At 41.5% G+C, this 24,370-nt stretch overlaps 1 protein-coding gene across 3 annotated transcripts in view; it reads right to left on the bottom strand.

The window, feature by feature from the left end:
- Positions 1–11,024: 11,024 nt before the first annotated feature.
- CCSER1 (coiled-coil serine rich protein 1) overlaps positions 11,025–24,370 on the bottom strand; it is a 704,602-nt gene continuing 691,256 nt past the window's right edge. For all 3 annotated transcript variants that reach the window (XM_083458653.1, XM_083458654.1, XM_083458652.1), the window contains one exon: positions 11,025–15,366. In XM_083458653.1, the coding sequence (XP_083314779.1) occupies positions 14,881–15,366 (486 nt within the window). In that variant the 3' untranslated portion in view covers positions 11,025–14,880. The remainder of the gene's footprint in view (positions 15,367–24,370) is intronic.

The raw sequence follows: 24,370 nt of genomic DNA, 5'->3' as shown, positions 1-24,370 counted from the left end.
GGGATAGATCATCCCTCTTGGGGTAATCAATACGGTGCCTTCCAGCTGTTGTTGGACGGCAGTTTCCATCATTTCCAACAACCAATCATGCAAGCTGGGGCTGATGTGAGTTGAGGCACAGCAACATCTGAATGGAACCACATTGGCTACCCCTACTATATCTCAAGTCTGGCAAGCCTGTTGAATTAGGGTGAGTTGACACCTGCAGATTTATGACTGCTTTGTGAGATGGTGGCTTACATGTGGTCTTGTCATCACTGGCACCCATCTGTCTCTAATGACAATGGAGTGCACCTCCTGGGGTGAAGTCATACTGCTGGAGAATCACACCAGATGCTGTGACTACAGAGACCACTAACACATAACTGCTGTCACCCACGTTGTTTTTTGCTGCATTAGCAGTACTGAAGTGACTTCTCCAAAGCACAAGTCTGGGCAGTGTGTATGAAGGCCCTGCACTGCCCATATGACCAGACCCCACTCTTGGCCTTGCTGATGTGATCTGAAGGAAAGCAGAGCAATATGTGGGACACCAGCTTGGCTGCAGGAGTGGTGGTGTACAAGGTATCATCCAACCGTCTTGGGGGCTCAACTCCAGATTTGTGTAGGGTTCAATTATTAGCAGAAATGACTGGCAGAATCCGAGACCTGGGAGAAGAGATAGTGGAAGAGGACTGGAAGAAATTTAAGGACTATTTGCAAAACAATTGTAAATTGTATGAATGTTAGAATGATGCAGGATATAAAGATAATATGGCATTAGTGACATAGCTGTAAGGACTGTGAAAATAATTGGTCTATAAGAACAAAGGTGAAACTTGAACAATATTATGTCAAGCTTAAATATTTGATAATAAAGGGAAGAATCGGAGACATAATAGCTGAAACGTATAATTTAAAACAAGTTTTGAGAGAAGGTGAAGCATTGCTGAAGAAGATTTTGAAATGGGAATTCAGAGAAGGGAGATGTGAGGAGGTCGATGAAACAAGTAAAAGAAAGATAAAGTTATGGAACATTGGATGTGTGTTTTAATGTTGCATTGTTGTATTGTTTTCTATGCTTTTTCTTTAATGTATTGTAATTTGTTTTTGTTGTTTTCCTTTTTTCTTTTTTTAATTTTTAAACCTTTAATAAATATCATTTATAAAAAAAAAACAATTCTTAGCCTTTCCTTCTTCCAAAGATGTCCTGCAAGACAGCAGGCACAATTTTATCCTCAGCTTTTACTCCCAAAGCCTTTCTCATGGATGAGTATAGCCACAAGGCACTGGAGGTTTAGGATCAGTTTTCCTTCTCTGTGTGTAAAGTGAGGAGGAATTAAAAAACCTTTTAATGAGGGTGAAAGAGGAGAGCGCAAAATATGGTCTGAAGCTCAACATCAAAAAAACGAAGATCATGGCCACTGGTCCCATCACCTCCTGGCAAATAGAAGGGGAAGAAATGGAGGCAGTGAGAGATTTTACTTTCTTGGGCTCCATGATCACTGCAGATGGTGACAGCAGTCACGAAATTAAAAGATGCCTGCTTCTTGGGAGAAAAGCAATGACAAACTTAGACAGCATCTTAAAAAGCAGAGACATCGCCTTGCCGACAAAGTTCCATATAGTTAAAGCCATGGTTTTCCCAGTAGTGATGTATGGAAGTGAGAGCTGGACCATAAAGAAGGCTGATCGCTGAAGAATTGATGCTTTTGAATTATGGTGCTGGAGGAGACTCTTGAGAGTCCCATGGACTGCAAGAAGATCAAACCTATCCATTCTTAAGGAAATCAGCCCTGAGTGCTCACTGGAAGGACAGATCGTGAAGCTGAGGCTCCAATACTTTGGCCACCTCATGAGAAGAGAAGACTCCCTGGAAAAGACCCTGATGTTGGGAAAGATTGAGGGCACAAGGAGAAGGGGACGTCAGAGGACGAGATGGTTGGATAGTGTTCTCAAAGCTACCAACATGAGTTTGCCCAAACTGCGGGAGGCAGTGGAAGACAGGAGTGCCTGGAGTGCTCTGGTCCATGGGGTCACGAAGAGTCAGACACAACTAAACGACTAAACAACAACAACGTGTAAAGTTCTTGCATAGAACTTTCATATGCCTGTTATCATCGCAGGCACAAGTATTTCAAATGGAGTCAGATAACACATTCAGTTGTGAGTAATTAAGGGCCATTTCAGAGAGAGAGAGGTATCTCGTTGATTATACTTAGGATGTAATCCTATACCCGCTTGCCTAGAACCGAGCCCCATTGAATTCAGTGGGACTTCTGAGTAGACATGGATAAGATTGTGCTGTTGATGATTCTTTTGTATGTTCTATCTATGATGTTTCATGAATTTCTTTGTCTGGGGGGCAACTGGCTGGACAGCCTCATTTGGAGTGGCCGACTTTGGGATCATCCATGGTGTCCATTGTTCATTTTCCTTCATTAATTATTGCTGAAAGTTAAAACCAAACACCACACAATGCCTCTGATCTCAATCCATTGACTCTATGCTTCTGCAATCAAAATTATTTGAAAGAGAGAAAGGAGAGCAAAACAAAAGTAGTACAGAATTTTTATTAAACAGTTTTCATTTTGAGATAAAAGAAAAAATAACTAAATAAAACCCATTTAGAACAGAAAAATGACAACAACCACCCTTTAATACACGAATGCCAGAGTTCTGCTTGACAATCGGGTATTATCATAACAGAAACTTTGTTTTTGAACATCCAGAAATAGCATCTTTGTTTTCTCCCCTCAAACCTACCATGAATAGACTATAATTGACAGATAATCATTTACTTACAAGTTCATGCCAACTGTTAATAATAATAACTAAATGATCCATAAAATAATGCCAGGGAAAGAAATCCATTATTAGAGTTTTATCATTTCACTAAAAGTTTAAAACAACTCATTTATTTCTGTTTCTTCAGATGCAGAAGAAGACTTCAATATGGTTAATAGCTCAGCACTTTTGCCCTGCACCTCAAAAAGCAGGGCTTTCCTTCCTAAAAAAAAAAGCTCAACAACTTTGACCTGAACCCCCAAAAGGGGTTAGATCATTGCCAGTTTTTAACAGAGTAGATTGCAGTCTCTTGGGAGTTGGCCACTCCTGTATTAGGGGGATAAGGGCATTAAATGCATGTGATTGGGAAAATAATATGATGCGGCATTCTAAAGGGAAGAATGCTTGCAGAAAAAGTCAATATTAAGCAAAATTTCATACAAAAATGTTACAAGGAGCAATGCACACTGGAGTGTCAATGAATTTACGTACGGACTTCAAAAACAACAACAAACTAATGTGGAGAACTGAACTAAATATTAGAAAAATGTGAAACTGAAGGTGGTGGATTTGTGTATCTGTACTACAGTGGTGTCCCGCAAGATGAATGCCTCGCAAGACGAAAAACTCGCTAGACGAAAGGGTTTTTCGGTTTTGCGTTGCTTCGCTAGATGAATTTCCCTATGGGCTTGCTTTGCAAGACGAAAACGTCTTGCGCTTTTTTCTTAAAGCCGCTTGAAGAGGCGCAGTTGCGACGGACCGTGCTTCGCAAGACGAAAAACATCGCAAGACGAAAAGACTCGCGGAACGAATTATTTTCGTCTTGCGAGGCACCACTGTACAGTTATCTGCAGATAGGTACATGATACCCATTTGAGACAGGTCATCCTGTTTAAGCATCCATTCACAACTACATAATGAAGAGCAGCTTGCGTCAAACAGGAAGGAGAGAAGTGGAATGAATGATGCATAAGACCAAGGCTATCATCTTTGAGAGTCTCTTAAATTTCAGTGGGTCTCGAGACCTTATAAAATGCAGTGTTGGCTTTTGGTCTTTGATTAAAGTCCCACCTCTGCCATGGGTCCTTAAGCAATTTGCACTTCATCTTTTTATAAATTTATTTATTTGCTCTTCAGATTAAAGTTTTACAATCACATAACCAACATACAACATAAATACAAGATTCCAAAGAATCTCCTGGAATTCCCTCCTCCCTTTTGTGGGTCCTATTGTTAATAATTTCCTCCTGCTTTATGATAATCCACATCTTTTACATCTCCATTATGTCCAATAATCACCTTTAAACTACAAGTGTTATTCCAATCCTACTAACATTTTTAGCTGTTTACAAGAGTTTTTAAGATAAATTATAAAATTTCCCCATTCCTTATTGAAATTTCAGCCTTCCTGATTTCTGATTCTTCCGGTCATTTTTGCCATTTTGGCACAATCCATCAATTTAATCTTCGACTCTTCACTGGAAGGGACTTTATCTTCTTTCCATCTCTGGGCAATTTGCATTTTCTTTGCCATAGTCATTTGTTTATTTCATGAAATCTATATACCACTTGAATGTAGGGGGGAAACTTCAAAGAGGTTTACAAAAAACCAAACCCTGAATAGTCCTGTCTGGGCATTGTCCCCTAATAGAACTGCAATCATGTAAGGTTGAAGGACAAGGCTGTACTTTCTGTCCCCTCTGTCACATCCTTGTTTCTCTGTCTGTGGAATAATGACAAGTAGAATTATCTAGCATTATATATCTAAAGTGGGTCATTGTCTAGCAATTCAAATCCTTAGTGTACTTCAGAATTCTCAAAAAGTCATATATTTTCATTGTGTATTTGCAGAGTATTATCCTGAAGGTCTTAGATTTCTGGCTACCCCTGAGCAGTAAGTTGAGAGTCCATTGCTGTGTGTAGTGCTCAAACGCAGTTAAATCAATAGAACAGCCATGCTGAAAATGAAAACAGTCTGGCTGAGTATTAGCCCACTGCAGAACTGAATAGACCATGCAGGAACATCCTATCTAAAAGTCAATAGAATGAGCAGCTCCTAATTTTTGTGTAGCAATCAGCTAAGAACTATAATGTTTTAAAATGGAATGAGAGGACAAAGACATGCCGCGCTGATAAGTTAGGGCTGCAATCCTATGCAATCCTGAGAATCCAGGCATAGTTTTACATGACTGGTATGGCAAGTGTGATGTTAATCAAGAAAAGCAAAACCATTTAAAAAAAGTAAAGCCATTTTGGGTAGCCAATTTTAAGCAATTTATTTTTACTTTACTGTACTTTAGATGCTTGCTGTTTTTTTCAAAAACAGCAACACTGCAGTCCACAGATTACTTTTGTGGAAGTGGTCCTAATGAAGCATGTTGAAAAACCCTTAAACCTTTTATTTTAAAAATCTCTAAAGAAAATAATTATGAAGTAATGTTGTCAAAGTGTTCAAAAGAACCTATACTGTTCACACCATTCTGTGATGCAGCTTAAGAAATCTGTTTGACCTTCCGCTCCCCTCCTTTAAAATGTCTTATAATATACCCAAGTGACCACACAGAACACCCATATATCACTGTTATCTGTTTATATGTACCCTGCATGAAAGTTTAAAGTGATCAGATGCACAGAAAGGCACTGTTTTTCAACCTTCAGTAGTGAAGGTAGAACTTTGGCAGGCAGAAAATGCTTTTAACAAAACGGGGTTAACACATAATTCATCTGACAAAGTCCAGTCCATTAATGTTTGTGCCAATTTTTTGCCATAATGAATTCATTAGTCTCAGTGAACTCAATGGGACTGTATTCTGGGTACACATGTATAGGATTGTGCTGTGTGTTTCATGGAAGGTAAGGAATCGGTGGCTATTAGCTACCCAGAGGACACTTCCCTTTGTCCCGCAATTAGTTCCATTAATCCTGTGATTTCTAGGCACAGGTTAGGGAGGTTTTTCTTTTGTCCCACTACTTTCCCCAGGAAAACCCATGACTTACTACTAAATCGGAACAAACATCAACCCGCAGAAAACCTAACTGATGTAGGTTCCATTTCAGCAGTAAATTGTGTGTTTTCCAATGGAAAGCCATGGGACAAAAGAAAAACCTATTGGACCCTTGCCTAGAAATCATGGGACAAAGGTGTGCATGAGCCCATAGATAGCTACATTTGCAGGTGGCACTGTGGTCTAAACCACTGAGCCTCTTGGGCTTGCTGATCAGAAGGTTGGCAGTTCGAGTCTACGTGATGGGTTGAGCTCCCATTGCTCTGTCCCAGCTCCTGCCAACCTAGCAGTTTGATAGCACACCAGCGGGAGGAGATAAATAGGTACTGCTGCAGCGGGAAGGTAAACGAGGTTTCCATGTGCTCTGGCACTCATTATAGTGTCCTGTTGTGCCAGAAGTGGTTTAGTCCTGCTGGCCACATGACCCAGAAAGCTGTCTGTGGACAAACGCTGGTTCCCTTGGCCTGGAAGCAAGATGAGCGCCGCAACCCCTAGTTGCCTCTGGCTGCTGCCTGTTTGTCATTGACCTGTGACAGGGCCTTCTCAGTGATGGCTCTCCATTTGTGGAATGCTGCCCTTGGTGAAGTGTCTGTTTTCCTCACTACTGACTCCCAGGAGAGATTTAGACATTTCTGTTTTACCCAGGCATTTGATGGCCATGGCAACCTTGAAATTGATTGCTTTTACATGTTTTGAGATGTTCTAAGAATCTATAGTTTAAATTAAGATGGTTTAAAATTGTTTTCAAAGTGAGTTAAATATGTTTTTTGTTTGTTTTAAATTGTATAGCTTTGACTTTGAAGTTTGCCAACCTGGACTCCTTTAGGAGGAAGGGCAGGATAGAAATTTAATATAAATAAATTAAGTCAAAGAAAGGGTGCTGGTGGAGAGGATTCTAATCCCCTCCCCCAATGCAACTTGCCTTTATCCAATGTACTCTATCCTCAGATGCTTTGATCTCAAATAAAGTGAAAAGGTAATCCTGTTCTCAGCGAGTTGGTTCCTGAAGGAAACTTTGCAAAAACACCAGATTCAGTAGGGAGAGAAGATTAATACTACAGCTTTGGCTGTAGTAACTCCCTTCCCACCCTAAAGCTAAATTATCATTAGTGTCCGTTTGAAGATCGCTTTTCTTGCTCTCAGATAGCAGTAAGGTTGGGTGACAACAAATTGCTCATGCACCCCTATTACAGATAACCGCCCACCTTAAGTCATAGCATTCTTTTGCTTCTTTTAATTTACTAGAACATGATGTCTCATAAGCTCCGCTTGATTGCATATGACTGAGAACAATGCTGTGCTGCTACCGTCAGAAGGGAGAACAAACTACCAATCTGTCATTCTTATCCCTTCCATCAGGCTTCTGCAAAACATCTGTTGCTCACTTATTTCGAGCTCAATGTTTTGTCTTGTTTCTTGGTTTAATGACACTGGAAATATCAGTAGTTACCCACTTGTATTTATTCTTCCTTTTTTCTTTTTTGCAACCTGGAGAATATTATGGGTAAGAGGATGGGGAAAACTGTGTCAAGGTATAGCACTGCTACTATAATAGGATAATAAGCACGAAAAGAAAGTGTAGGGGATTATTTAAGGAAACGGAGTGGAAAACAAAACCTGACAACTTAGCAAGACAAGGGTGGGGGGAGGGCTGCGTGTTTATTGCCCACCAGCTCTTTCTGCCTCCTTTTTTGCACATATTGACAGATTTTTTTGGGGGGGGGGTCTTTAAAAGACCCTCTGAAGGGCCCAATCAGCTGCAAAAGGCAAAAGCAAAATGGCATCTAGTGCTGAGGGTAATGTACTGAGGACATGGGTGGTGCTGTTGTCTAAACCACTGGGCCTCTTGGGCCTGCTGATCGGAAGGTTGGTGGTTTGAATCCCACGACAGAGTGAGCTCCCATTGCTCTGTCCCAGCTCCTACCAAACTAGCACTTCGAAAGCATACCAATGCAAGTAGATAAATAGGTACCACTGTTGTGGGAGGGTAAATGGCATTTCCGTGCACTCTGGCTTCTTTCACAGTGTTCTGTTGTGCAAGAAGTGGTTTAGTCATGCTGGCCACATGACCTGGAAAGCTGTCTGTGGACAAACACCAGCTCTCTTGGCCTGAAAGCGAGATGAGTGCTGCAACCCCATAATTGCCTTTGACTGGACTCAACCATCCAGGGGTCCTATACTTTTACCTTTACCTTTACTGAGGAGAAACTGTGATGGAGACACGTGTTGTTGCACCTGTACAGCAAAGCCATTTTTATTACTGCTAGAAAGGAAGATTGTGAAGGGTGGTGGTGACCAAGCCATTTTAAATCCTCATAGGGTAAAACAATCACATTATGAAGCTGTCCAAATCAATTAGTATGTTTAGTTTGTATAATAGGAAATGCTGCTATAATGTCTGGTGGGTCTCTGCTGTTGCCTGGTACCCTACATGAAATCCAATTTTCATCAGGGAAGTCTAAATCTGAATGGCAAATGTCTCTTAGGCTCTTTGCCGGGCTGGAGACCTTCCATGGTACACATGCCACCACAGTGATGGTGGGGAGAATTCGTGAGCTCTAAAGTGCCAGCCATGATAGTTAAACACTCATCCACCCAATGTGTGTAATAATTAAGAAATCATCTGTCCAATTATGAGCTGCAGCGCTCAGTGTGAGGTGGCAGGTCATGATGCTGTGATGCCAAAGCAGCCATTATACTTCAGTCTAAGAATTATCTGCAAGATGGCTCATGAAATTAGGCCACACGGGATTCTTTTTTTATCTATAACCTTCCCTGGGTGGCTGGGTGCATTGGTGAGTGGTAAAGCACATGCCTTGCATTCAGATTGTCTCTGAGCAAGTCCTTAGCATTTCTCAGTTAAAAGGAGTAGGTGTAACACGATGAAAAAGAGCTCTGTTTGAGATTTTGGAGCGCCATGGCAATTCTGAATAAACAGGGGCTGGGAAAACCTGTGTCCTCGCAGATGTTTGTGGGACTCCAACTCTGTCAGCAGGGCCAATGGTCAGTGATGATGGGTGCTGTAATCCAAGAACATTGTAAGGGCCTCTGCACCCCTAGAAAAGACAATAGTGGACAAATAGTCTGACCCTGGTATAAATCTATTTTCTTGCTATATGTATGAAAATGCAGGTAATGCTTGAATAAACTTTGAAACAATCAGTCCCCCTCAGTGGCTCCACATTAGCATCATTTAATATTTATGCACAACCATCAATCTACATTGCACTTCACAGGGTAACATAAGTAAAAATAAAATAAAAAATAGTCCCTGCCCTCGAGGAGCTTACAGTCTCTTTATTTTGACAGTAGAGGAAGGCAACAGAGCAGGTGAGAAAAGGGAATCCTAAAGGTAATAAGAAATGAATACGAGTATATGCAGTATTGCATACTGAAACTTGGTTTCTTTTCTGGATGTGGACTGGGGAATTAGGCAGAAGGCTTTTTGGGAAAGATAAATGGGTTGAAATAAACGAGATCATATGAGGCTTGTACATCACCTAAGAACAACATGCCTTATTTTATTTTTTGCTTTGGAAACATTATCTGGAATTCTTGGAAAGTGATGATTAATGGGCTTGAAACCTGGGAAATAGTTGCTCATTGCTAATGTTGAAAAAAGAGGCCTATCTATTACGATCTGTCCATCGTTTCTCCTCCAGGTGAAGAATCAGGGAAAGTGCATACTAATTGTACAATTTGCATGCAGGGTTTGTGTGCGTGGGTTTTTGTGTGTGCTTTCTTTTGCATAGCGAATGAGGACCGAAGGAATTGATGACTGAGCAAAGCTGACATGACATGAAAAGGACCTAGCTTGTTCTATCCATTGCTATGCATATCCTAGTTGTAGTAGCTAGAATAAATTCACCTGTATGCCAGTGCACTGCTTGGCAAGCTAAATATGAATGAACTATTTTTGACTCTCTGCTTACATATACTTCAGTGGGCAGGCTCTAGCAGAAGTCACTGGGTGGGATGTAAGTAGGTCATGACTAAGGTCTTCTCAGTCGGACATGGTCAGGATAAACTTTTACTTTTCTAGTAAGGATGTATGCTGCCCTAGAAGCCATTATAACATAGCATAAGTTACTGGTAGCACCATAGAGTTTACTGAATAACTCCTATTATTATTATTATTATTATTATTATTATTATTATTATTGTGGTGGTGGTGGTGATATGCTTCTAATTTATAAAGCTTGTTTAGAATCTGCACCGGACCTTTTCTTGCTTTTAGAAAGGGGGAAAATGCAGGGTGTTTGACTGAAATGAAACCCATTTCTCTCTCCCTGAAGGATTCCCTTCTCCTTAAAATATCAATTACATTGCCATTGTGATCTGGAAGTCACACTCGTTGATAGCAGCTCTGGAAGAAGCAATTTGCCTTAGATGTTTTACAAGACTTAAGCTTTTGTTTTATAGACATATTCCAAAAAAAGAAAAAAAGAGGGAGAGAGACATATCTGCCAAAAAATAAGAAGTCCTTTTCCCTTGCGTGATGTCAGAAGGTTGGATATGTACAGCCTTGGAAAGATGTATAAATCATTTTTATACAGAGAACTGTCTTAGAAAACTAGAGATTTCAGTACAAAGGAATCCATTCATTGAAAGAATGCCTCCACAAGGTTGTCTTATGAGTTACAATATACACAAGAGGATGTTGCAAAAGCACCTTTGCTTTTTAGGTACCGTTACACTGTACACAGCTGCCACCCTTGTGGGAGGGAAAACAGCCTGTTTGTATTACAAGAAGTCCTATAACAATGCTAAAAATATTGATACAAAACAGCTACAAGTGGATAAGAGCCAGTGTGGTGTAGTGGTTAAGAGCGGTAGTCACGTAATCTGGGAAACCGGGTTCGTGTCTCCGCTCCTCCACATGCAGCTGCTGGGTGACCTTGGGCCAGTCACACTTCTGTGAAGTCTCTCAGCCCCACTCACCTCACAGAGTGTTTGTTGTGGGGGAAGAAGGGAAAGGAGAATGTTAGCCGCTTTGAGACTCCTGAAGGGGAGTGAAAGGCGGGATATCAAATCCAAACTCTTCTTCTTCTTCTTCATAAAAGCCTAGCAGCTATCCCTTGCTTTAATTGTTCACCAATAATTTTTAGCTTAAAAAAAAATCCCGTCAAGAAAATAGTAGCATTTTGAAATTTCCTTTTCATAGCTTTAGACAGTTATCCCCCCTCCCGCTTACAAAACGTAATCCAAACAGTGCCTAGCCGAGAAATAAACAAGCATTATATATGTATAAAATGGAAGATGCAGCTTTATTTTTTATTTTTGTAAAATAGTGCATTTGAATCCTGGAAAGAATTGCTTTGATTATGGAATGATAATCAAAAAAATGGGCAGAATTGAAATAGGGCAACTCTTACCACAACCGAGACTGAAATCCGTAATGAACAGTAGGCCAATATATTCTTCAGTCTACTTGTTTCATTAACAGAAGAGGAAAACATGAAACTGAACACTGAAATCATGCTAATGATAGCATGCTTTAAAAATACACTTCACTGATTTTTATGCTGCCTTGTGGAGCAGAGTGGCGTCGTGATGACAGGTATGGACCAGGCCACCCTTTCTGATCTAGATGGGTGAATCTAAATCATAATCACTTTGTCTGCTTAAACCACAGCAACCCTTCAAAGGTTGCATTGGCTGAGAATGCATGGCTGGCCCAAGGCTAGTAAGTGAGTTTCATATAAGTAGAGGTCCTAATTCTGGCACCACATAGCCAGTGTGGTGTAGTGGTTAAGAGTGGTAGACTCATAATCTGGTGAACCGGGTTCACGTCTCTGCTCTTCCACATGCAGCTGCTGGGTGACCTTGGGCCAGTCACACTTCTCTGAAGTCTCTCAGCCCCACTCACCTCACAGAGTGTTTGTTGTGGGGGAGGAAGGGAAAGGAGAATGTTAGCTGCTTTGAGACCCCTTTGGGTAGTGATAAAGCAGGATATCAAATCCAAACTCTTCTTCTTCTTGGTCCAGGTTCAACACCCTAAGCACTACGCCACTCTGACTCCAAAAATACTCTCAAGTGAACATGTGGTAGCCACACAGTAACACACCATCTGCTCGAGAATGAATGATTTTTCTTCCAATATTTGAACCATTCTCTTTCATCTCATCTCTGAAAACCCAAAGGGAGTTCATATTCTCACGGTGCCATTTTAATGCATATAACTCAGAAATTATTCTCAAGAAGTTCAGTGGCATTTATTCCCTAGTAAGTTGGCGGTCCAAAAGCAGCAGTCCCACATACACTTACTAGGGGAATAACCTCCATTCAATAAAATGGGACTTGCATCCTTGTAAATACAATAGAGTTGTATTTAACAATCGTAGCCAGAATGTGACCAAGAGAAATACATTATGTAAGATGAAGTTTATCAATACTTATTTAAATTATTCTGCTGCAATTGCCAGATTTTCTACAATGAATGTCTCCCATCAAGTTGACAAAACAGTATGTAACTTGAATTGTCATCAAGTATTTTCAAGCATATTCTCACACCAATCCTACACAGACTTAGTCTAAGAATCACCTTTTTTTGTATGGGACTCATTCCAAGGCACAGCCTTGCAGCCTTGGAACATTAATTTCAGCATTATTCATATTGTTTCATTTCATAAAATTTGCTTTTTAGAATTAGAAACATCTTGCCAATCTGTTCGTATGATTCCTGATTCCAGCAAACTTTTCCAGTTTGAGCTCTTAAGTTGCATTGGTATATCAAAGCTCATTGATCTCAATTTCTAGATCCCCAGACTGAGGCTTTGCGCATGATGCTCTGTTTATGTATTTGGAGTGAATGCATGCACACTTAAAGTGGGAAGCAGACATGAGTACAAGGTCCGCCCCCAGTGGCCCAACTCTTGATGACTCTACTGCAGATCTTCCTGTGTTCTGATACTAAGCATACTGAATAATGAAGGGTCCCCAGTGACAAGGAAACCTCCAAGCACAGTTAGCTAAACACTGTTAGAATCTCCCTTTGCCTCTTCATGCACAATATGCAAAGCTCAGAAGATGAGTCAGCATGTGCAGAGCCATGGAGGGAGCAGATGTGTGTGCGCTTTCCCACACCCCTTTAAGCCCCCCCCCACACACATTCACCCAAACACATGAATAGAATTGTGGTGTATATGGAGCGCCACACGAAATATACAAGAAACATACTCAATGGGAGCAGGTTTATTAGCACCAATCACCTAGCCAGGAGTGGTGTTGGTGTTGGTGAAAGGATGAACTGGATCCCATTTCCATTCTCAAGCGGTGACTAGAGTTGACAAAACTGAATATTCTGACCCACGGTTAAAAGGTACAAAGAACGATCTAATGCAGCACAGGTCATGTCAGCTGGAAAACTGTGTTCTAGATGTGTGTGTGTGTGTGCTTTTTTAAATTCCACGTAATGCTTTTTTGCTCACAATTCAAAATACGCAAGGGGATCTGAATATGCACACCTGCTTCTCAACACAGAATATAGAACAGTTGGGGTGAGAATCTAATGCAATGTTTCAACAAAGCTTAACATTCCTTATTGCCACCTTTGGCCACCTTAGCTAAGTAGCCTGATAAAGACATTGACAAAGACCTTGTATGCTACTGTGGAATCATTTCTGGTTCTTTTAAGAACAGTGTTCTGTATGCCATTATGAGATGATGCTAAAAAGACAATTATGTGGCCCCTTGCAAAGCACTCTTCTCTTACAGCATTTTGGTTTATCAATGGCAAATGCAGCTTTAGAAATCTTCTGTTTTCTTAAATTTGATGGCATCCAATACTTCCGTTTCCATTTACTGACATACTGATTTAGAAAAACAAGTGCAAATAAAGAGATACTGAAAAAGCCTGGCAAACTAACTCTAGAACTTGGCCTCAAATACTGAAGTAGTATCCCACTACAGATATTATATCAATCCCTGAATAATGAGTGATATCCAACTAAGCCATACTCAGAATTTTCCCACTGAAAATTATGTACTTGTCCATTGATTTCAATGGGACTGCTTTGAGTATGACTGACATTGTATATTACTCACCATCATGGCATATGGTATTATCCATGACAAAGTGGTCAGCTTTCACTTGGACACACATTGTCTGGTGTGGGAAATCCACTCATCACCCTGGTAAAGTAATTTCCACAAGCAAGACCTGAGTGCTATAGGACTCTCCCTTCTTGTGATTCCCAGCAACCCTCTTTCCAACAGTGGAAAGAGACCATAGCCAACATGACTAGCAGCCATTGATAACCTTGCTTTGTCTAATCCTCTTTTAAAACCATTCGAGTAGGCGGCCACTGTTGCATCGCATGTAAGGGAATAAGCTGTGCAAAGGATGGACATTCTGTCACACTTTCTGCCAGCTGCATTAGGTTTTTTCCAAAAGGTTTCTAAGTGTGGGGAGGAGGCTCATCACCTCATTCAAGTATCCCAATAAACTGTTATGCTTCTTGCCCAAGATGGGAAGCGCAAGCAGGCTGTGTCTGATGATGAGTGAGAAAAGCTTCACTGTACAAAATGAAACCAAAATACAACCAAACAGGCCACTGAAACCTCCTCGATTGAATTTGTACCATTGGGGGAGTTTCTTTTTCTCCCCTTTTACTAAATTCTCTATTCATTCCTCACATCTACTTTCACAGTAACATTATTAAAAGAACAGAATGTTATATTTGACATAGCGTTCAGAAATCTTAGGTATGCAAGTGATTGACGGTAGGGAAACACACACACACACAAACATTGGGCGTCTTTTGGACGTTCCATCGAGATGGTCCCATCCATTCACTATGAAGCCAGTAGAGCTTTTGTCACCAACTTCCTTAAATCCAGGATTTCACACTCGGGTGAATTCCGCAAGACATTCAACTACTCATTTAAGTCATGCTAGCCTCCCCCGCCCCCACCCAGCCTCCCACCTCCCCACTCCCAGTCCTTACTTTACAGGGATCGCCTAGATTTCATAGACAACAATAGTTAATTTCAAAACAGTATGTAGGTAGCAGCTGATGAGAACTTAAAAAGTCAGTTTTAAATTAGCATCGTGGCCCCTTAAGCCAGATGTAGGGCTCTGTCTTCAATAAATACGTGCCAACTCCGTTTACCCATCTTGCTGGCCCAAAGTCTGAAGCTCAGATGTGTGAAGGGTGTGGTGAAGAAAAACGTTTTTCCTGCTGTACATGTGTAAGGAGATTGGTCCTCTCGGAGGCTGTCCCAGCCTCCCTATGAAAGTGGAATGTTGCCGAGGGACAGGAGATTGATCTTTCGGAGCCCCGGGAAAAGCAGGGAGATTCTCGGCCTTGGCTGTCGGCTTCAAGCCACTTTGCGCTTCTCCTTCTAAGCCGTTCTGGCTAACCTCTGAAGTCAGGGCTTCATAAGTCTCTCTTGTGTGCTTGAGAACCTCCACGATTTCTTTTTCTTTCAGGAGGCTGCTGAGGCACACACTTGACAGCTGGCAGCTTTTGCTTTCGTGGGAGGTTACTTGGTTGCCCGGCAAATATCTAAAATGGTCCTCGGTGGGTGTATGTGCTGACTTTCTGTCCTTTGTGTTGAGAGTTTGGCTCACCATTTTGTTTAGATATGTAGCCTGGGGCAAAGAAAACAGAAAAAGGGAGGAGATGAAATATTAGTAACAGAATGTATTAACAGCAAGGCAGCTTGGAGGATGCAAAATGTTCCCTGTAATGTCTGCAGCTTTGCAACAGACTAGGCATTTTCACCGATGGCTGATTTAGACAGAGACAAATATCAAAAGCTGTCAGAAATCCTTAGGCATACTAAGCAAAGGATGGAGGACTTTTGCCGTCACTGTAATAGTTCAGTGGTAGAGAGCATGCTATAACTCCAGGATCAGATAACATGTGAAATATCTCCCTCTCAGACCCAGGGGACCTTTTGGTAAGTCTTAGTTGCACAGGAAATGGCCTTATGCTGAATCAGACTGTTGGTCCATCTAGCTCAGCATTGTCTACACTGATTGGCAGTGGCACTGCAACATTTCAAATGGATGCTCTATCAGTTCGCCCTAGAGGATTTAATATGGTATGTTCTGCATGCAAAACAGATGCTCTTCCACTGAACTAGGCTTCTTCCCAAAGTTTGTGTCACAGAAATAATACAGGCTCAGTGACAAAAAAAAATCTCACTTGCTATAACGCAGCTTCCTATATGGAACTTCTAAGGAAAGTAATTAGGTAGGTCAGGCTACTTCTCACACCAATGTTGCTCTTCCCCCAGGTATTAGTGACATTATTAGAGAAAGTACTCTCAGCAGTTATCCTACCCTCATGATGGCATGATTATCACTCTGATAAATTCTTGAACAGGAGTAAAATCGAGCCACAGTGAAGTGGGAGCCCACCCTCCTCCTTGTAACATAAAACAGGTCCAAAGCTGAGATCAGAGTCCCAACCATGTTCTCCATGGAAAACCCTCACTTGCACACAAAGCTGACCCATATTAAATTAGAAAGAAGCACCAGGATGCAATCTCCGTCCCGTCCCTGCAATTATGTTTCTCCCCCAAGAGAAGACACATTAAAAACCTTCCTTTTAGAAAGGAAAGCTCATCTGCTGAAAGGTAAAATTCAACCAGCAAAGCTTCTCTTCTGTTGTAAAGACACAGCACAATGCACAATGTCAGGTTCTCATACACGCAACTCGAAAATCTATTCATGCTAATCTCTTAAACTATGCATGCATGAAAGGCTGAGAGAAAAAAGAAGTGACAGAGAGAAGCCTAAATATGCTTCGTTCCCCAGATGCAGACCATGCAAACTTTCAAGGGAGTTCTTTAAAAGGTATGTCATAACTCGCACCGCAATTAGCACATTTCAGTTTGTCTCCTTTCAGTAGCTAGAGTAACATTACCGTTTTAAAGCTCCAGTTCATGTGTGAGAACTAGCTGTAAAAGGAGTCCATTGTACTCTGTCCTTTAAGTTATTAGGCACTATAATTAGGCGTTTGTTCTATCCTTTCCCAATTTGTTTGCTACTTCAATCTGGCATTTACATATACTTCAAAAACCCAACTAATATTAGCCTAGATTCAGTGCAAACCGGCACAGTGGATGTCTTTTGACGTGTTCATTTCTGCTTCTTTTAAGAACTCAGATACGGCCACTTGAAACTAAATCTAAGGAAGCCACAAAAGCTGCTTTGATCTGCGGTGCTTGAAGTTCAGAGTTCCCCAAAGCTGCATGCTTTGTAAGTTTTCTACTTCTATTGTTTCTTAGCTTTTATTAACAGCTATTTATTTTGGAAGCACTGGGCAAGTGAAGGGCACACACTCATTGCAGAGCTGGGTATGTTTTAGTGGAGCAGTCACTTCTAAGGAGCTGCAGTAGACATTTTTGGTGCAATTTGGTAAAGCTATCAAGAATGTTCATCCAAGCGCATAGGAAATATTCCTCGTGCCAAGTCAGGCCATTGGACCATGTAGCTCCATATTAACCACAACACCCTTCCCCAACTTAGTGCCCTAAAGATATGTTGAACTACACCCATTATCAATTGACCACCCTGGATGGGAGATGATGGGAGTTGCAGCCTGAAACAAGTGGTGGTCACAGGCCTAGAGAAAGCTGGTCTAAAATGACCGGCAGTAGCTCTCCAGGATTTCAGACACGAATTTTCTCCAGTCTTACCTGGAGATGTCAGGGATTGAACTTTAGACCTTCCAGAAGCAAAGCATGTGTTCTGTCACTGAACAATAGCCCTTCCCCAAACCAGCCCTTTCAAGCCTTGCTATTTTTTGCCTAACATAAAAATTTGAGACTTATTTTGAGGATCCTCTCTGTCAGAAAAAGCCAAGCAATATCAAGGGGAGGAAAAAAGAGTTTCAGTTAGTCTAGTGGTGTCATGAACTGGCTGGATGCAGGGAAGAAGTGGGAGGCACCAGCTGGATAACCCCCAAGGAAGCAGACTTAGAGCCAGGGGATTGGTGGTGGGATGATGATGATGAATGGTCAGAGGGAGAAGAGGGAACAGAAACTAATGAAGCAACAGGGTTTAGTGAGTAGGAAAAGGCTGGGGCAGAGAGCAATCCAGAATCACGAGGCAGAAGCAGAGCCGGGAGAGGAGGCAGAGGAGAAGCAGGCTGCTGGAGAAGCCAGGGAGTCTCTCCCCCCCCCCCGACTCCCAAAACACAAAGAGGAATGAAAAGGGTGGAGCAAAGAGAGACAAGGAAAAGGAGCCACAGGTTGCTGGGGGAGGAGTCTTAGAGAGAGGTAGGAAGGCAGGGACCTTCAATCCTTGGAACTGCCTCATTGAGAGAAGACTTACTGGGCAGTGATCACGAGGCCTGAGCTGTTTTGCGTTCTTTGAATAATGACTTAACTTCACTGACACCAGGTGTTTTATTGCTGACCTATTCCTGACAACTGGATGGGCCTACTTCTATCCTGTTGAATGTGGATAAATGCTAGCTAAGCTTATCTCTACTCCAGGTATTTTCTCCATGTAAATTGGCATATTCTGCACTTCATTGGAATTAACCTAGTGGGATAGATATGTGTAAAGGGTGTGTGGAAATATCCCATACCGAGAAGTGTTCTACTACACATACGCCTGCTCTATGAGAAGACCAGCAGGTGGGCACTTGAATCCCAGGCAGATGACCCACTTGGGAGCCGTAATGGTGCAGTGCCTCTTTTTTGCTTTTGCAAACATTACCACAAATGTATGAGCAGCAGCAAAGGTGCAAGAGGAGGCAAATGGGGACAACCACATCAAAACAAAATGAAAAGAACTACAATAGACAGGTCCTGCTGGTTGAGATAACATGTTGATGACAACAAAATGGATCAAACATTTGCAATAAGCTTCCAGGAAAAACCCCCCAGAAGACAACTGTGTAGTGGAAGAAAATTGTATATCTTTTATTGTTAACATTTGGAGAGAGTAGCAGATAATTTCAGTCCTCACCCCAGAGTGGTCTTCAGAAGAGAACTCCTTTCAACTGTTTTGCTTTCTGCAAAATGAAGGGCTCTTTTCATGTGCAGAAGGGACTGAGATCCAGCAGAAGCTTCTGCTGGAGAAAGTCCTACACTTCATCTTAGCCAAAAGGCTGAAAAGCAATACTGCTGGAGGAAGTCCTGAGAGCTCTCCCTGCAGCCTCCCATACCACCTCCAACATAAGCCATAAGCCTATGGAGCAACTTTGGGGGTGTCTGCAGGCAGGAAGAAGAACCAGCACAAATGGCTTCTTTCAAGCAGGAGTAGCCCATGATCAGAGTTCCACTCCTGGGGACTCTGGATCTTATCCTGTGAGAAACTAAAATCATGCCTAAAATGATGTTGAGAACGCTACATTTTTAAAGGGTTATTGTGATTTTCCTTTTACTGCTATCTCCTTTTCTTCCTTAAGGCATTAAGCCTAATGCTTAATATGTAGAACAGGACTGGGGAAACCTCAGCACAGGGGACAAAGTCTTCCAGGTCAGTCTGTCTGGACCATGGAGTTCTCCCTCTACTCTCCCAGGGAAAAGACACACAACACTGGCCCTGCCTCTCACCCTGAGTGCTTTTGCCTGGCTAGAATGTAGCCTTGCGCTCTGATAATGCCTCTTGCTTGTCTAGATGGGGGATACAGAGAGTCTGTAGAAACTAGTCTACTATACAAAGGTAAAACATTTATTGTGTCACCCATTGCTGCCTCTAACTCTGCCAACCACTGGCATGTGACCCGCATAAGGTTCCCCCAAAGAAGCACCACAGTACATTCAATCATACCTTTCCAAGTTCACGCATTTTGACTTACTTCTTGAATCTGAAAAATCGCCAGAACAGCATGCCACTTAGGAAAGCAAAGTATCTAACATGTCTCCAAGAAGGGAGACAGAACTGAAACCATTCAACACTTTCCCATACTTAAATGATTTCAAGCAGCTTTTGTGGCCCTGGCAGTTTATGTAACTGCTGTTCTAATTTACCAATCAGTAAAATCAGCTCCTTGGTCTATATTCCATCTATTACTATGTCAACTGCTTGATTTCTGCACCATCTTGTTTTTATGCTCACCAGCTCCCAGTGCTGCGAACGATCCAACACAGAATGTAATTTAGCTGGAGTGGGTAATGGTTCTTCATTTTAGTTTATTAAGAACCACTCTTCTTTATTGATTTTAGGATGCACCTATACCGTCACTGCATTTTTCACGACCACCTGAATTCTGCTCCTATTGATCAGCTAACACTGCTTTCCATCAATACCCTCCATGCTTGGTAAAAAAAACCACAGTACATCAAAATCACATATGGTGATGCACTGGAAGTGTGCCAGGAGATGGCAGATTCACCACCTAACAAAACTTACCAGGCACAAAGTGGGTTACAGGAATAGTATTTCAGCCCCAGGGCCCACTTAACACATTGGGAGAGCCATTTCTTAGTCTTTTATTGTATTTTTGCATGGTGGTAGTGCTTCTGCGGCAACCCACCTTGGAACAAGCTATGATGCACTAGAGTTGCAGACTAGTAGGTTAGAACACAGATGAGTTACTTACTGCCCGCTCTATGGTGGTTCCCATGCCTTTTGAGTTGGCTTGAAATCTAATACATAACACAGCTCTGAGTGTGATTCTGCGTTACATAATGCATTTGTATATGAAAATCTCACAGATATATGCATTTTTATGCTCACTACATGCAAGTATGGAGCCATGGAGTCAGTTTTGTCCAAGCAACCATGCAGAAAATTCATCTGTACCAGTAGGAGCTGGTAATATGGGTCTCAATCACTGCCCATTATAGTCTGGTCATCTACACATGGCCCCAGGTGCACAGGAACCTCTCCTAGATAAGCAGGTCTCATGCATCTGGTTCAAAGGTCCCCCTGCTTCTACTCTAACAAATACCAAGAGAAACAGCAAGGACTTTAAAGGATTAATGCTGAAAGCTCTAATATATTTCCTCTTAAAAATGCGCTGCTATTTGTATTTTCACTAATATACGTTGACTTCTTCAAGGCACCTGGAGATCTTTCCTACTATTTTCACCGTTTGAAGCAAATGGGGAAATTTTGTGGGATGTTATTGCTGCTATTTGTCATCACATTTCAAATTAACTTTCTCATAACTCGTCACACTGCAAATCCCCAAACTCTGTCGGATCCCAGCATTCAAAGAAAGATTAGAATATTTTTATGTCTTGCACTAGGATTTAAAAGGCAAGCAAGAGAAGCAGTAATAATATTTTTTACAAAATCCAGCAGCAGTCAGAGGCATGATCAGAATGTTGTGAGAGTGATGCACGCATCTGCCACTTTTCTCAAAAATAGCCCAACGTAACTCATTGATATCATCATCACTGACACAAACTCTAATGCCCTGTTTATCAATTTGACCTCCTTGCATTGCATCACATTTAAGTGGTAGGGTGAGAGCTTCTGCATGCAGAAAGTCCCTGGGCATGTCCCTGGTATCAACAGATAGTAGACCACAACTACCTGGGAAAGACATTTTGCCCGAGACCTTGGTGAGTCAGAGGCTATATGAACAAATGCTTGTACATGTACAAACATCCAAAGGACATGTGCAAATGTTCTGACTTAGTAGACGGCATCTTCAGATGTTCCATCCTGACCAAATCGCATTAAGAGCTACATTCTGGATTAAGCATCTCAGCTGGACATTTGTAGGTGGTCTTAAACAATTGACTCAGCCCCATATGTATGGGTATAAGTGTAACCCACCCAAAGTTAAAGCAGTTGGAAGTCTCCTTTATGTGAGATTAACAAGATCAATAATGACCTAAAAAATAAGGTGGATCATGCCCTTTGTTTTTGACATTATAATTTAAAAGCACTTCAAGAAAATGATAATAACCAAATGCACTTATTCATATATGATTAATCTATTTTCAAGGACTGTATCCCCAAAATCAAATTCCTAGTAACAGTTCAAAGAATGAGCTTTGGAAAGAAAGCTACCGATTATTGAAAAGGGGGGGGAGGGGTTAGAAGAAACAGAGTTGCTCGAAATACTCACCCCTGCATAGTATAGTGTTTTTGTGTGTGTGTTTTTAAATAAAACATCCTTCTCCCCCTTCACCCTTCTAAACATGGTTTGATGGACTGCCGATGTTCATGCTTCTCCTCCCAGACAGAGAACAACTGTTGGGATCCAGATAAAGGAATACGCTGGCAAAGACCTGTTCATTAGCTGTCATGTTAATGAGTGGAACTATCCCTCAGCTCAAATGTTCAATTCCACAACCGTAAAATCAGAAGACCTACAAAAAGGGCAAGTTGTGTGCTTATGACAAGAAAGGGGAAAATAACACCCCCTAACTATCTTTTAATTGATTTGGCTCTTAATTTTTATGACAAAATGACTGAGAGCAAGACATCCCTGAAGAAAGAATGAAAACAATCTGGCCATTTAATCATCCTCCGGCAAATGCTTTATGAGCAAAGTTTAACCAAGTAACATGAATTTCCCAAGCTAAAACAAGGCTTCAGGTTTCAGAATTCCTATTACTGGACTAAAACTATCTCACAACGACTTACAATGAGCCTAACAGAGTTAGGCTATTTAGACACAAATGAAACCAGAACTGGAAGAAATATTCAAAAATATTTTAAATTTACTGAAATTTCCCAATTCACAACCCAAATTTTTAACACTATTTTAAAAAAATTTTAAATCAGATTTACATGTTGAATGTGCAAACTTATTTTAGCATGCAAGTACTTTAGTTTTTTTGGCATCTGTTGGGGAAAGGTTCTTAAGGAAGCACAGTTGTCAATCCCCATGTGGGGCTGGAAAAAGCTATCTGGAAACTCTGGAAAGCCACTGCCAAGTCAGTATGGAGAATGCTGAGACAGAAAGGCCAGCGGTCTGAATTGGTATAAGGCATGGACATCCCTCCTGCGTATTGGCATAAAATATGTACACTCGTCTAATGGCAGCTGTCAAAATAATAATACTGGCATTATGACCTGCCTTCTTTCCGATATCAATGATTAATCAGCAGCCAACACACACACACACACCAACCAAATACCACCTATCAAAACAAACAATTGGTTGTGCTTGACAAAGTTGTACTCAGAATAGACCAACTGACATGAATGGACCAAAGTTAGTCATGTAAATTACTTTCAGTGGGTCTTTCCTGAGTATGACTAACATCAAATGTTCCCAGGGGTCATGGTCCCTAAGATGCTTCTGCAATAGCATTTAGCACAATGGAAGACCCTTTCCAACTGTTTCATCACTGCTGGTGCCGAGTATATCTGAGTGGTAAGGGAAGAGGTGAAAACTAAGGTCAAGGGCTTGAGGATTCCAAATCAGAAACATTCATTTCCACACCCTCCCCCCCCCATTCAAAAACCAACCCCATTACTACTTCTAGTCATCAAAATCCATTGGACATGCATCTTCAGTGATTTGTAGAAATGCCAGCTGGCCATTCACTACCAATACAAAAGATTATAATCTCAGTTGACACCACCTCTTGGACAGGGGTGGGGAGCCTCTGCCTGTGGGGCACATTTAACCTGTTCTGCCTCTCCATTTTGCCTACTAGGCCATTTCCCCTAAAATCAGGTGCAGACTTTGGTTTTTCAAATTTCAGCAGCGCACTGTGCGAGGCGATAATCCCCACCTCTTGCCTTCTGTTCCTCTCAATTCACTATGTTATAGTTGCAGTTCCTTGCAGCACCCCCCCAGGCTCAGCACCCAGTGTGGTAGAACCAGACATGCTGCCCCAAATCTGCCTTTGCCCAGATAATGCCCATCTGCTGCACACCTGACATCATTAGGTGTCTGTGGGTAAGCAGAGATGAAGGAGGGTGGCTGCTTATACAGCCAATCCCTGGAGAAAGGAGGTTTGAACTCCCCACACATCAGCTGATGGGCGGGGAGTTCAGTCATGGTTGGTTCAGCTGCACAAGTGAGTTTCCCGTGGGGAGATCACTGGTGCCGCCAATCTCTGCAAAAATCAAGAATGAATTTAGATTGCTCATCAGCTGACAAGCAGGGAGTTCGATTCTGCTTTCTACAGGCTCTGGCCATTGTAAGGATGTCCCTTTAAAAAGAGAGAGAGAGAGAGAGAGAGAGAGAGAGAGAGAGAGAGATATTTTACTGGTCTGTCTCCCAGTCATACATTTCTCTGAAAGAGAAATGGCTTAATTGAAAAATAACCTCCATTTAACACCTTTCATTTGGAAATGGAAGAACACAGTTTTGAAGCTTTAATACTGGATTTAGCAAAATGTATGCCAGGCGCCCAAGTCAGACAGCCGCTAGAATCAGAAAGTAGTGCAAAGCTGTCTCATTACAAAGTCTTATTAATAAGTCAATGTCCTCAAATCTTGGATAGAATATTCTTTTCAATTTACCTTATAATATCCATTAAGCTTTAAACCTAACTGCATTTAAATCTCCGGATATATTTTCACCAGAAAGCAAGAGGGGGCGCACTGAGAGTAGAATGTACCTGATGAAAAAATAACAAATCCTGAAATTATATTTGACAGACAGCTACATTATGAGGTCACAGTCATGGCCCTATTGTTAAAGGTCAGTCACATTCTGCCAGACATTATAATGAGATACCAGGGAAGAGGAAGTTATACAGCAGACAGTTAG

Source organism: Podarcis liolepis, assembly GCF_965112155.1.
Source record: "Podarcis liolepis genome assembly, chromosome: 9".
NCBI classification, from domain to species: Eukaryota; Metazoa; Chordata; class Lepidosauria; order Squamata; family Lacertidae; genus Podarcis; species Podarcis liolepis.
Note: the sequence above shows the minus strand (reverse complement) of the source record. Positions and strands in the feature narration are given on the sequence as shown.